Source organism: Microcaecilia unicolor, chromosome 2, assembly GCF_901765095.1.
Source record: "Microcaecilia unicolor chromosome 2, aMicUni1.1, whole genome shotgun sequence".
Classification (NCBI taxonomy): Eukaryota; Metazoa; Chordata; class Amphibia; order Gymnophiona; family Siphonopidae; genus Microcaecilia; species Microcaecilia unicolor.
The window spans coordinates 87,024,523-87,038,944 of NC_044032.1; the positions used below are offsets into that span (position 1 = coordinate 87,024,523).

The following is a 14,422-nucleotide window of genomic DNA, read 5'->3' on the forward strand; positions in this document are numbered from 1 at the left end:
CGGCCTTTGTCCGGGAGATGTCTATGGCCATCCCCTTCCCGGTGGTTGTGGAGGATGAACCCAGGGCTGAAACGTTTGAGCTCTTGGACTATCCTTCTCCACCTAAGGAAGCGTCCACAGTACCCATGCATCATGTCCTAAAAAAGACATTGCTGGCGAACTGGACCAAGCCACTAACTAATCCTCACATTCCCAAGAAGATCGAATCCCAGTATCGGATCCATGGAGACCCAGAGCTGATGCGCACTCAGTTGCCTCACGACTCTGGTGTGGTGGATCTGGCCCTAAAGAAGGCTAGGAGTTCTAGAGAGCATGCTTCGCCACCCCCAGGCAAAGACTCCAGAACCTTAGACTCCTTTGGGAGGAAGGCCTATCATTCCTCTATGCTCGTGGCCAAGGTTCAGTCCTACCAGCTCTACACGAGCATCCATATGCAGAACAATGTGCGGCAGTTGGCGGGCTTGGTGGTCAAGCTCCCTCCTGAGCAAGCCTAGCCGTTTCAGGAGGTGGTCAGGCAGCTGAAAGCGTGCAGAAAATTCCTGGCCAGAGGGGTATATGATACCTTTGATGTTGTGTCCAGGGCCACTGCTCAAGGTGTGGTGATGCGCAGACTCTCATGGCTGCGTGCCTCCGACCTGGAGAATAGGATCCAGCAGCGGATTACGGACTCCCCTTGCCGAGCGGACAACACTTTTGGAGAAAACGTCGAACACGTGGTAGAACAGCTCCACCAGCGGGATAACACTTTCGACAAATTCTCCCGCCGGCAGCCTTCAGCATCTACCTCCTCAGGTAGACGTTTTTATGGGGGAAGGAGGGCTGTTCCCTACTCTTCTGGTAAGCGTAGGTACAATCCTCCCTCTCGCCAGCCTGCGGCCCAGGCTAAGCCCCAGCGCGCTCGCTCTTGTCAGCAGCATGCGCCTCAGCAAGGCCCCACGGCTCCCCAGCAAAAGCAGGGGGCGAGCTTTTGACTGGCTCCAGCAGAGCATAGCCGACATCAACGTGTCCGTGCCGGGCGATCTGCCGGTCGGGGGGAGGTTGAAAGTTTTTCACCAAAGGTGGCCTCTTGTAACCTCCAACCGTTGGGTTCTTCAAATAGTCCGGCAAGGGTACACCCTCAATTTGGCCTCGAAACCTCCAAATTGCCCACCGGGAGCTCAGTCCTACAGCTTCCAGCACAAGCAGGTACTTGCAGAGGAACTCTCCGCCCTTCTCAGCGCCAATGCGGTCGAGCCCGTGCCATCCGGGCAAAAAGGGCTGGGATTCTATTCCAGGTACTTCCTTGTGGAAAAGAAAACAGGGGGGATGCGTCCCATCCTAGACCTAAGGGCCCTGAACAAATATCTGGTCAAGGAAAAGTTCAGGATGCTTTCCCTGGGCACCCTTCTTCCCATGATTCAGGAAAACGATTGGCTATGCTCTCTGGACTTGAAGGATGCCTACATGCACATCCTGATACTGCCAGCTCACAGGCAGCATCTGCGATTTCAGCTGGGCACACGTCACTTCCAGTACTGTGTGCTACCCTTTGGGCTCGCCTCTGCGCCCAGAGTGTTCCCGAAATGCCTGGCTGTAGTAGCAGCAGCGCTTCGCAGGCTGGGAGTGCATGTGTTCCCTTATCTCGACGATTGGCTGGTGAAGAACACATCCGAGGCAGGAGCTCTACAGTCCATGCAGATGACTATTCGACTCCTGGAGCTACTGGGGTTTGTGATAAATTATCCAAAGTCCCATCTTCTCCCAGTACAGAGACTCGAATTCATAGGAGCTCTGCTGGATTCTCGGGCGGCTCGTGCCTATCTTCCGGAGACAAGGGCCAACAACCTGCTGTCCCTCGTCTCCCGGGTACAAGCGTCCCAGCAGATCACAGCTCGGCAGATGTTGAGATTGCTGGGCCACATGGCCTCCACAGTTCATGTGACTCCCATGGCTCGGCTTCACATGCGATCTGCTCAATGGACCCTAGCTTCCCAGTGGTTTCAAGCTGCTGGGGATCTAGAAGACGTGATCCACCTGTCCACGAGTTTTCTCAAATCCCTGTATTGGTGGACAATTTGGTCCAATTTGACTCTGGGATGCCCTTTCCAAATTCCTCAGCCACAAAAAGTGCTGACTACGGATGCGTCTCTCCTGGGGTGGGGAGCTCATGTCGATGGGCTTCACACCCAGGGAAGCTGGTCCCTCCAGGAACGCAATCTGCAGATCAATGTCCTGGAGTTACGAGCGGTGTGGAACGCTCTGAAGGGTTTCATAGATCGGCTGTCCCACCAAATCATCCAAATTCAGACAGACAACTAGGTTGCCATGTATTACATCAACAAGCAGGGGGGCACCGCATCTCGCCCCCTGTGTCAGGAAGCCGTCAGCATGTGGCTGCGGGCTCGCCGTTACGGCATGTTGCTCCAAGCCACATACCTGGCAGGCGTAAACAACAGTCTGGCCAACAGGTTGAGCAGGATTATGCAACCTCACGAGTGGTCGCTCAACTCCAGAGTAGTGCGCCAGATCTTCCAGGTGTGGGGCACCCCCTTGGTAGATCTCTTTGCATCTCGAGCCAACCACAAGGTCCCTCAGTTCTGTTCCAGACTTCAGGCCCACGGCAGACTGGCATCGGATGCCTTCCTCCTGGATTGGGGGGACGGCCTGCTGTATGCTTATCCTCCCATACCTCTGTTGGGGGGAAGACTTTGTTGAAACTCAAGCAAGACCGAGGCACCATGATCCTGATTGCTCCTTTTTGGCCGCGTCAGATCTGGTTCCCTCTCCTTCTGGAGTTGTCTTCCGAAGAACCGTGGAGATTGGAGTGTTTTCCGACCCTCATCACACAGAACGAAGGGGCGCTTCTGCATCCCAACCTCCAGTCTTTGGCTCTCACGGCCTGGATGTTGAGAGCGTAGACTTTGCCTCTTTGGGTCTGTCGGAGGGTGTCTCCCGCATCTTGCTTGCTTCCAGAAAAGTTTCCACTAAGAGGAGTTACTTCTTCTTATAGAGGAGGTTTGCCGTCTGGTGTGACAGCAAGGCCTTAGATCCTCGCTCCTGTCCTACACAGACCCTGCTTGAATACCTTCTGCACTTGTCTGAGTCTGGTCTCAAGACCAACTCTGTAAGGGTCCACCTTAGCGCAATTAGTGCATACCATTACCGTGTTGAAGGTAAGCCGATCTCAGGACAGCCTTTAGTTGTTCGCTTCATGAGAGGTTTGCTTTTGTCAAAGCCACCCGTCAAACCTCCTACAGTGTCATGGGATCTCAATGTCGTTCTCACCCAGCTGATGAAACCTCCTTTTGAGCCACTGAATTCATGCCATCTGAAGTACTTGACCTGGAAGGTCATTTTCTTGGTGGCAGTAACTTCAGCTCGTAGAGTCAGTGAGCTTCAAGCCCTAGTAGCTCATGCTCCTTATACCAAATTTCATCATAATAGAGTAGTCCTCCGCACTCGCCCTAAGTTCTTGCCAAAGGTGGTGTCGGAGTTCCATCTGAACCAGTCAATTGTCTTGCCAACATTCTTTCCCCGTCCTCACTCCTGCCCTGCTGAACGTCAGCTGCACACATTGGACTGCAAAAGAGCATTGGCCTTCTATCTGGAGCGGACACAGCCCAACAGACAGTCCGCCCAAATGTTTGTTTCTTTTGATCCCAACAGGAGGGGAGTGGCTGTGGGGAAACGCACCATATCCATTTGGCAAGCAGATTGCATTTCCTTCACTTACGCCCAGGCTGGGCTGGCTCTTGACGGTCATGTCACGGCTCACAATGTTAGAGCCATGGCAGCGTCAGTGGCCCACTTGAAGTCAGCCACTATTGAAGAGATCTGCAAAGCTGCGACGTGGTCATCTGTTCACACATTCACATCTCATTACTGCCTGCAGCAGGATACCCAACGCGACAGTCGGTTCGGGCAGTCAGTGCTTCAGAATCTGTTCGGGGTTTAGAATCCAACTCCACCCCGCTAGGCCCATGTTTATTTTGTTCCAGGCTACACTCTGTTAGTTGGATAAGTTGTTAGGTCAATCTCAGTTATGTCCTCGCCGTTGCGAGACCCTATTGACCATGTTTGTTGTTTTGAGTGAGCCTGGGGGCTAGGGATAACCCCATCAGTGAGAACAAGCAGCCTGCTTGTCCTCGGAGAAAGCGAATGCTACATACCTGTAGAAGGTATTTTCTGAGGACAGCAGGCTGATTGTTCTCACAAACCCGCCCGCCTCCCCTTTGGAGTTGTGTCTTCCCTTGTCTTGCTACATATGGGACTGACGAACACGAGCCGGTTCGGGCGGGAAAACGGCCACGCATGCGCGAGGACTAGCAAAGGCCTTTGCTAGTGAAGTTTCCGGTTGGAGGGGGCTGCCGTGGACGTCACCCATCAGTGAGAACAATCAGCCTGCTGTCCTCGGAGAATACCTTCTACAAGTATGTAGCATTCGCTATTTGGCCAGGTTCTCCTAGCTTTTACTTCATTTTTTGGACTTTTCTGATTATAAACAGCTTTTGGTAGTATGTCTTATTATGTTTGTTGTGATAGTACTGATTTTATTGACTTTGTATTGCATTTGTATGTATATTGATACCTTTTTTTTGTTTTGTTTTTGTAATCTGCTTTGACCTTGCTGGCTGAGCGGAATAAAAGATTTAAATTAAATTTGTGAGCAATATTAGAGTAACAATGTTCTTTTATAAATGTGTTTTTGTTTTTTTTTAACACTCTCTCACTTTATTTTTGTAGTGTGGCCTATTCAGTACACGTGTCTGAAGATTATCCAGGTAAAAAAAGTTATCAAGTGTATTTTAATTATAGAATGTCTTGAGAGTAATTGAGTGCACTAAATTATTTGATAAACTTTCATTTTTGTGTTTTATGCACTCTTTCATCAGTTTTGTGATAGAATTTTAAGGAATTTGGTACCTTGTGATATGACCCTTTTAAAGAGAATTAGCAGTTAGCTATATTTTTAAATATTGTACAGATGGCAATTACACAATACTACTACTCCCTCTCCCCCACCCCGAGAAGGCAGTATATCATCTAATAGACCCATGGTTCTCGAAAGACACAGTGCAAACAGCACCACATATTCTGTTTCCACTGTGTTTTAGGGCACAGTGGTAGAGAGAAATGAGAAGAGTATGCAGAGCATTGGCAGCCAGGTCCCAAAAGCACAATCGCATTTTTAATGTAACCTACAGATTTTTTTTTTTTTTAATGCAACACTTCATGTTGTGTTATATTAAAGCTTTATTGAGCACAGGTGTAAAAAAATTATCTAGGTTATTTAATACAATTTATAGGTAATAAATTATATATAATTTCAGTTTAAACCTTTTCCAGTCTGCAGCACTTAGCAGTTACAAAGCTGCCGATAGTTTTGGGCTTAATTAGACTCAGATGTTCAATGCTAAATAATATTCTGGCACTGGCATTGAATATTCAAGTCATCCACAGGCCCAGAAGATATTCAGTGCTGGTACTTGCATACCTAACTAGGCAAAGATAGTAGTCCTATCTGCCCTATTAGATGTGTAGGCACGGGCACTAAATATGATCCTTTTAATAAGCTGCGCTAAAAAGTGGCCAGCGCTTTCATTAGCGCGGAGCTTCTCCAAGGACAAGCTGGCGCAGTAGTCTTATAAATGGGTGACATCATTCATGGAATCCCGTGTGGACACTACCAAGTGCACTGTCACTTTAAATCTTTGAGGCAGTGTCCCCACTGCTCATTCAAGGTTGCCTTACCGCCTGATGTGTGAGTGCAGGACCAGCAGTCTTTTGTTTTCCGCGAAGCATGGAGGTGGTGTTTTTTAATCTCTTCTCGGAGAAACTTTTGCCTTTTAGGTACCATCCCTTTTTCAGGATACTTTTTCTACATATTTTACTTTTTTCAATAATTTGTACAGTTTACTCATTTTTCTATATTTTTTCGATTTTTCAATTTTCAGCCTCTAAGCTCTTCCCATACCTGGGACGCATCATCCTTTTTTGGGTATGCAGCTACTCAAGCTCTCTGGGCCATAGAGTCTTTTTACTTTGCATTGGCTGTTTTTTCCCTCCATGTCATCAAGGGTGCCGAGTGGCTTTAACAAGTGTACTAGGACTATTTCAGGCACAGACCCCATAACTGGTGTGTTCAGTGCCTAGGGCTAGAGCACTGGGACATCTACTGCAATCTCTGCCAGTACATACAAGCGAGAACCCTTAAAGCTCACAGTGTGAAAAACATTTTGGATCTGTATTGACATCAGCATCCACATTGAACGTTGAACGTGACAGGGGACTCGGTACTTGACACAGAACCAGCATCAACATTGGGTGCACCCATGCAGCATCAAGAGGGTGCTGCATCGGACCTGGTGCTGCGAACACGTCAGGACTCTACATACTCGTCATTAGTGCTGCGTGCATTGAGAGACCTGCAGCACAAGAAGCCTAAGAAGCATTGCCATCGTTCTCCCACCTTGCACTCTGCCCATACCTTCCCTGCATCGATGTCCTCAATGCACAGGAAGCATCTGTGCTGCAGTGACCACTGCCCTCTCCAGCGTATTTCACATTGAGAGCCTTCAAAATCTCCTACGCCTGCACAGGCTTTTTATACACTAAACCCTGACTATCTGTCAAATCTAACTATTCCTTACACTGGCACACCAACCCTTAGATCCCTGACAGAAAACAGGTTAGTGATTCCTTCTCTCGCTAGGGCTAGATGGGAATCTACACGGAATTCGGCTTTTTTCTATTTGTCTCCCTCTCTTTGGAATGGCCTTCCAAAAGAGATCAGACTTGAGAAATCTTACTTTCATTTTCGGAAACTTTTGAAAACCTTCTACTTTATCAATTATGTAGAACAGAATTTAGAATAATGGAAGAAAGGTTATAAATGGGCATCTGTAATATATATTAAATCAAAACTGTATTGTTTGTCTGTGTAGATTATATTATGTATTTAATCTTGTATTTGCGGTGCTCTCCTGTATACTAAATCATGAGTTGTACTGTTTTTCATCTTATGTAGCTAGTTTGTGGGTTTGCTGTGCTTTCCTGTAATGACTGGAGTTCTAATGTTTGTCCAAGCTGTACATATTGTATTGCTTCTTTTTTATAAATTGTAAACCGTTCTGTCTTGCAGTAGCAATAAGATACGGTATATAAATTTGACGTAAATAAATAAAAAATAAATCTCAGGCTGCGTCCACACCGCGTTCTCAGCTGGTACCAACGCCCTACCCTTCATGAAGAAATCCGGGCTATTCTCAAGGAGGAGCTGTCAGAGCTACTGCATTCGCAGTCTATACAGGCTTTCAGGCTGTTTGCGCCAGCCTCAGCCCAGCCAGTCGATACACCGGAGAGACAGTCACAGGACAGGTCCTGTACATTGGCTTGACGTCAACCATTGGGGGCAGCTCACTCTCGACTGATGCATGTGCCATCATCAGCAGAAGAGCTTTCTCCAACTTTAGAAGCTCATATGCCTCGATGCAAAGCCAACGTTCTAGCCAACACTCTCTTCAATATTCTTCTCATAAGCAGTACTTTGAAGAGTCAGACTCTGACCTTTCTTGGGAGACAGATCAAGACCCACAGGACCTCTCAGATGAGGAGTCCTATGACATTCCATTTGATCCTTCTCTGCTACCCCAGAGATTTGTCTCCTCCAGAAAGTATATCCTTTCCAGGCTTTGTCTGTGAAATGGCTCAAGCTATACATTTTAAACTAGAAACAGAGAATGAACCTCCTTCAGAACTTTTTGAAGTTCTAGGTTATAACTCTCCACCTAGAGAGTGTATCACAGTTCCCCCTCCATTCTGTTATGAAGAGTACATTACTTAAAAACTGGAAGACTCCAGATTCAGTGTGCTGGGCTGGGCTGTCTGTGTTCACATCAGGTTCCTGCAACTTAGATTAAATAATACACTTTTTGTTTATTTAAAACTAAACTTTTTACAGACTTGTGTTCAGTCTGTGTTGAGGCACCAATTCTCAGTTTTACTTTGAACAATTTTCAATTATTTATCTGGAGAAAGGAAACTTTTATCTTCCCTTTATATTACAAACAACTCTCCTCATATCCTGTGATTTGATCCGGATTTATATTTACATTTAACCCTTCTGGACAAAAAAGAAAATCCTACAGCAACCTGCCTCAACTAGACCATCCAAGAATACCAGAAACTACAATCTGTGAGTTGAAGTTTTATTTTAGCTACACAACTGTTTCTAAGAATCTGTTACATTCTGTTAAAACTAAAGTCCACCAACAAACTCTTCTACATTATGTCTCCAAAGAATTTCACATAGAAGTGCAGTCATTTGTTTCTCTTTTACTGGAAGCCTTTGATCTCCCAGGCCTAGTCTGAATTTGCAACTTTAAAAGGGCTGTTTTCTCAACCAGTATTGACTTAAAGCCTGTCCAACTGGTAAGATTGCTGATCTTCAGAGTCTTTAAGACTTCAGTGTCACCCAGTGAAATTTGCCCAAGAAGTTTGTCACAAAGAATGTGCATTCCAAAGCATCCCACAGGTCAATCCAGAGACCTTGTGGGTTATGTCCCTCTGCCAGCAGGTAGAGATACAGAGAACTTAAGAGGTTTACTATATGAGGGCATGTGCAGCCACCTTAACCTCAGTATATTCTGCCTTATCTAGCAGGTAGAGGGTCATACCTGTGCAGCCTTGGATTGATCTGGCTCCTGTCCCATCCCCCTGGGCAAGTTGAGCTTGCTTTGAGGTTGAGGTTTTCTTGACTTGGGATGTCTAGGGTACACCTGGTGGTGCAAGGTCCCTCCCTTCCTCCTCCCCACTGGACCCCTCCGTTGATTGTTCACTGAGTGTTTGGCTCTAGCTCCTCTCTCCTGCCTCTTAAAAAAACAAAAAAAACCAAAACCCAAACAAACCTCAAGGAGAGGGCTCTGCTGTTGAGCTGTAAGTAAACAAACAAACAAACCCAAACAAACGTAAGAATCAAGCAGAGGAGTGCTGTATTTTGGCTGGGGTCTTTGTGTGTATGTGTGTGTGTGTGTGTGGGGTCAGTGTGTAGCACCGCTTGGCAGGACACTGCTCAGTGACACCTCAGAGTCTGTCAAGCGATATTCCCAGTGTGGGAACTGGAGAGCAGCATCGGAGATCTGCATGACATGCTTGTGGCTGACCGCGCAAGACCCGCTGCAGTCTGACACGAGTGGGAAGCCAAGTTCGGTAGTTAGTTGCTCTGGAGTCACTTCTGGCGGGTGCCTCGGTCCTCACTTCTGCATGTGCTCTGGCAGGCGCAATTTTTTCACTCTCTTCAAATTCCGCCTCTGAGGCACCGACAGGATGGGGGGAGGGGGATCTGCGAGCTCTATGGAGCAGTCCCCTGTCTTTGGCCCGATTGATCCTGGAGCTCTGGGGGAGGCTGCAGAGGGCTTTGTGATGGAGGATACCCCATTCTCTCCTGAATTTGTGCTGTTAATGCACAAGGCTTTTCTATTAAAGAGGACTGGAGGGCCCCAGGTTTCTTCCCTTCTTCTGAGGGTTCCTTTACCATCCAGCTGACTCCGTTGCCTAAGCGACCGTGCTATGAGGCTCAGCAGGAACTTAATGAGGTTTCCTTCACTTCTGAGGTAGATGATGGCTATTTCTCTGGGGATTCCCTCCCAGCGGCCTCTGACATGCATGAGGAAGGGGAGTTGCTGCCGGAAGAGGGTGATGACCCCACTGCAGCTCGGCTTTTTAGGAAGGATGAGCTTCCTGCCCCTATCGTCTGGGCACTGGAGGTCCTGAATATCTCTTCTCCAGATTCTGCATCGGGGATGCTGGCCACCTCTTCTGTTATGTCAGGGACCAAGAGGCTCCCAAAAACCTTTCATATTCATGAGGCCATGAAGGTACTCATTACAGCACAGTGATATACAGCGGATGCTGGCCTGTGAATAGAGCGAGCGATGGCTTGCCTCCACCAACTGCCTACCGAGGAGATGGAGTCCTTGCGGCTACCTAGGTGGATTCTTTGATTTATGGTGGTCACGAAGAGGACTACTCTGCCCATGGAGGGAGGCATGGCTCTTAAAGACTCCCAGGACTGGAAGTTGGAATCTTCTCTGAAAATGCCCTTTGAAGTGGTTGCCTTATGTCTGCAGGCATCAGTCTGTGGGTCTTATGCGGCCCAGGTATGTCTTTTATGGGTTCAAAAGGCTACCTCAGCAGACAAGCTGGTTTGCCTCCTTACTGTCCTTGGGAGTCTGGTCTGGTGTATCTAGCGGACCTTCTATATGATCTTTTCCGTGCATCGGCCAAGGAGCTTACCTTGGCGGTGACAGCTCATTGCTGGCATTGGTTGCGGTATTGGTTGGCTGATTCGGCCTTCAAGTTTCGCCTGGCTCGATTTGGCCTTTTATGGTAAGTTGCTTTTTGGGGAGAACCTGAAAAAGATCAAGGTTCTTGGCTACTCCAAAGGGTAATGCCTCCACGAGGACAAGTCTAAAGCCAGTTTCCGCACTGGTCCGTCTCATGCCCGTTTTAGGGAAGTGAAACATTACCATCCAGGCCGTTCCGGGTACTTTCATAAATCTCATTTTCAGCAGAAGCAGCATTCTTTTTCGGGGAGAGCAGCGCTCTGCAGCTTCCTCCTCTCGGGTGCATCTGCTGCAAGGTGTTCCCAATGATGAGGCCCTGGTCCATCTCCTGCCAGTTGTCGGGGGACGTCTGTTTTCTGGGGGAATGAGCCAGGGTTACTTCAGACAAATGGGTCTTGGAGGTCATCTGGGACTGTTAAAAACTCTAGTTTGCTCAGCTCTTAGCAGACCTTTTCTTGGAATCCTCTTGCGAGGCCTCCGCCAAGGTGGCGGCCATCCAAGAGATACTGTCTTAGTTCGTCTTGGGGCGGTTCGGCCAGTGCCACCGTCGGAGGTCGGGGTCGGCCAATACTCCATTTACTTCGTGGTGCCCCAGAAGGGTAGGTCTCTTCTCCCTGTACTTGATCGCAAGTTTGTGAACAAAAGTACCGCGGGTCCGACATTTTCGAATGGATACCTTGCGTTCTGTCTTTAGCAGTGGTTCAGCTGGGGGAGTTCTTGACCTCTCTTGATCTCAAGGGGATGTGCAAATGCGCATCCCCATTTGGCCTCCTCATCAGCGTTTCCTCCAGTTTGCAGTGCTGGGTCAGCACTTTCAGTTCCAAGCCATGCCCTTCGGCCTTGCGACGGCAACCAGAACTTTCTCCAAGGTCATGGTGGTTATCGCAGCTTTCCTCTGGAAGGAGGGAATCCAGGTTTATCCCTACCTAGACGACTGGCTGATTCGGTCATCATCCTACGAGGACAGCTTGCAGGTGATGGAGAGAGTGATCACTCTCCTGCGTTCCCTTGGATGGATACTCAATCTGCACAAGTGCCACCTCTCTCCATTTCAATCCCTGGAGTACCTGGGGATGATTTTCAACACTTGGGGAAGGGGCTGTGTGTCTCCCACTGGCTGGAACAGCTGGACTGGGGCAAGATGGCGCAGAATACAGCGGAGCAACAGGACTGGAACAAGATGGAATGGGCGGCCTGGAACAAGCAGGAACGGACGGACTGGAACAAGCTGGGGCAAGTTGGAGCAGAATACAGTGGAGCAGCAGGACTGAAACAAGCTGGAACGGACGGCCTGGAACAAGCTGGAACAGATGGACTGGAACAAGCCGGAACAGTAGACAGTGGGGCAGCAAAACCGGAACACGCTGGAACAGATGGACTGGAACAAGCAGGAGCAGAAGAGAGCAGAACAAGCTGGAACAGAAGGACCGGTGGCAAAAGGACAGGGCAGCGGGGCGGCAGGGCAGAGGCGAGGACCAGAGCCAACAGGGGTCACAAGGACGCGAAAGATGGGCTTGAGGGAGAGGATCAGCATAAGGGTCTAGGGATTAGCTGAGGTGGCCGCCCGAAGCTGTAAGGTACAGCTACGGCTCATCCCTGCTTTCTGTTTACCGTTCCCTCGTTGCGCTGCGGGTCTCCGATCCCCTCTCTCCTCGTTCACCTCGCTCCGTGCTGCACCCAGCTCACTCCTCGATTCGTCCCGTGCTCTACTGTCTCCGGGCCGATGCCGATTGGGTTCCTCCCTCAATGATCGGCGCCGGGAAGCCTGATCGGCGCAACAAGAGCGAGCTCTGTGGACCATCAACTGATCGGGAAGAGGGCGTCGTCAGGATGGCAGACGGCGGCGCAGGCAGTACTCGTCATTAGCTGGTGTTCGGCGGAGTAGGGTAGTTGTGTCTGGGCGATCTTCCGAAGGCATTGGATGCAGTTGCACCCGGGCCAATGCTGAGGTCGGGGCCGAGCAACACGTGGTCCTGGGACTGTCGCGTGCAGGACGTTTCACCGGGCTCTCTTTGGTGCTCCTGTCCGGATCAGGTATTGAGAGTAATCCTCGGTTTTGCGGCTTCTTTCGCTGTAATCTCCAGTGATACCGGGCCGGTCTGTAACTGATCACGGGCTGGATCGCTGGGGGTCAGCGGAGCTGGGTGCTCCTGCGACCATCCACTCAGCGGCTATCTTAATGATGATAAACTCAGTTAATATGCACACACTTGGTAGCCGCAATACTTTGCAGGTGGGGCATCCACATCTTCCACTACCTGGATGATTGGTTAATCAAATCAGCCTCTCGGGAATCCATCAGCGCTTCCTTACAGTCTGCGATGCGACTCCTAGAACTCCTCAAATTTGTCAACTACCCCAAATCACATCTTCAGCCTAGAGTATATAGGAGCCCCTCCTCAATACAACTCGAGGTCTAGCATTCTTTCCTTAACTGTGGGTGAACAATATATTACATCTCGCCACTCAGGCATCCCAGTCGACTCGTATATCTTCTCTTCAGATGCTCTTTCTCAGTCATATGGCTTCAACAGTCCCTGTAACGTCATTGGCTCGTCTTTACTTCGAGTTCTTCCGTGGACACTCCCCTCTCAATAGTTCCAAGTCATGGGATTACTATGTGCTCAAATAAAAATAACTTCATCTACCATACCATTTTTGTAGCTTTTCTTTGCACTGCTTCAATTCTTTTTACATCCTTAGCAAGATACGGCCTCCAAAACTGAACACAATATTCCAGGTGGGGCCTCACCAACGACTTATATAGGGGCATTAAAACCTCTCTTCTTCTGCTGGTCACACCTCTCTCTATATAGCCTAGCAACCTTCTAGCTAAGGCCACCGCCTTGTCACACTTTCGTCGCCTTCAGATCCTCAGATACTATCACCCCAAGATCCCTTTCCCCGTCCGTACATATCAGACTCTCCCTGCCTAACACATACGTCTCCTGTGGATTTCTACTCCCTATGTGCATCACTTTGCATTTCTTCGCATTGAATTTTAATTGCCAAACTTTAGACCATTCTTCTAGCTTCCGCAGATCCTTTTTCATGTTTTCCACTCCCGGCTGTCCACTCTGTTACAAATCTTAGTATCATCTGCAAAAAGGCAAACTTTACCTTCTAGCCCTTCGGCAATGTCACTCACAAATATATTGAACAGAATCAGCCCCAGCACCGATCCCTGAGGCATTCCACTACTCACCTTTCCCTCATCCAAGCAAATTCCATTAACCACCACCCTCTGGCGTCTGTCCGTCAACCAGTTCCTAATCCAGTTCACCACTTTGGGTCCTATCTTCAGTCTGTCAAGTTTATTCAAGAGCCTCCTGTGGGGAACCGTGTCAAAAGCTTTGCTGAAATCTAAGTAGATTATGTCTATAGCACGTCCCTGATTCAATTGTCTGGTCACCCAGTCAAGGAATTCAGTGAGGTTCGTTTGGCATGATTTACCTTTGGTAAAACCATGTTGTCTCGTATCTTGCAACTTATTGGCTTCCAGGAAATTCACTATCCTTTTCTTCAGCATCGCTTCCATTACTTTTCCAATAACCGAAGTGAGGCTTACCGGCCTGTAGTTTCCAGCTTCTTCCCTATCACCACTTTTGTGAAGAGGGACTATATCCCCTGTTCTCCAATCCCACGGAACCTCTCCCGTCTCCAAGGATTTATTAAACAAATCTTTAAGAGGAATGTATATTGTGACATCGTCTGCATAGATGAAGGGGTTAAGGCCTTGGTTGGATAAGGACTTGGCAAGTGGGGTCATCTTTAGGTTCAAGAGGATCGGTGATAGCGGTGTTCCTTGTGGTACTCAGCAGTCTGCTTTCCATGGTGATGATATGTTTGAGTTTGATTTTACTTGGTATGTTCTTGTGATTAGGAAACCCTTGATCCAGCTAAGTATGTTTCCACCAATCCCGAATTTATTTAGTACTCCTATTAATATATTGTGGTTTACCATGTCGAATGCACTAGACATGTCGAATTGGAGGAGGAGGATATTTTTACCTATTGATATTTCCTGCTTGAATTTGGCTAGGAGAGTGAGTATTACTGTTTTTGTGCTGTGGAGAGGGCGAAAACCTGACTGTGATTTG

General features: G+C 48.4%; 1 protein-coding gene across 1 annotated transcript in view; it reads left to right on the forward strand.

Moving 5' to 3' along the window:
* PARP8 (poly(ADP-ribose) polymerase family member 8) overlaps window positions 1-14,422 on the forward strand; it is a 583,039-nt gene that overhangs the window by 14,192 nt on the left and 554,425 nt on the right. The window contains exon 3 of the mRNA XM_030193114.1: window positions 4,723-4,760. Within this exon, the coding sequence (XP_030048974.1) occupies window positions 4,723-4,760 (38 nt within the window). The remainder of the gene's footprint in view (window positions 1-4,722; window positions 4,761-14,422) is intronic.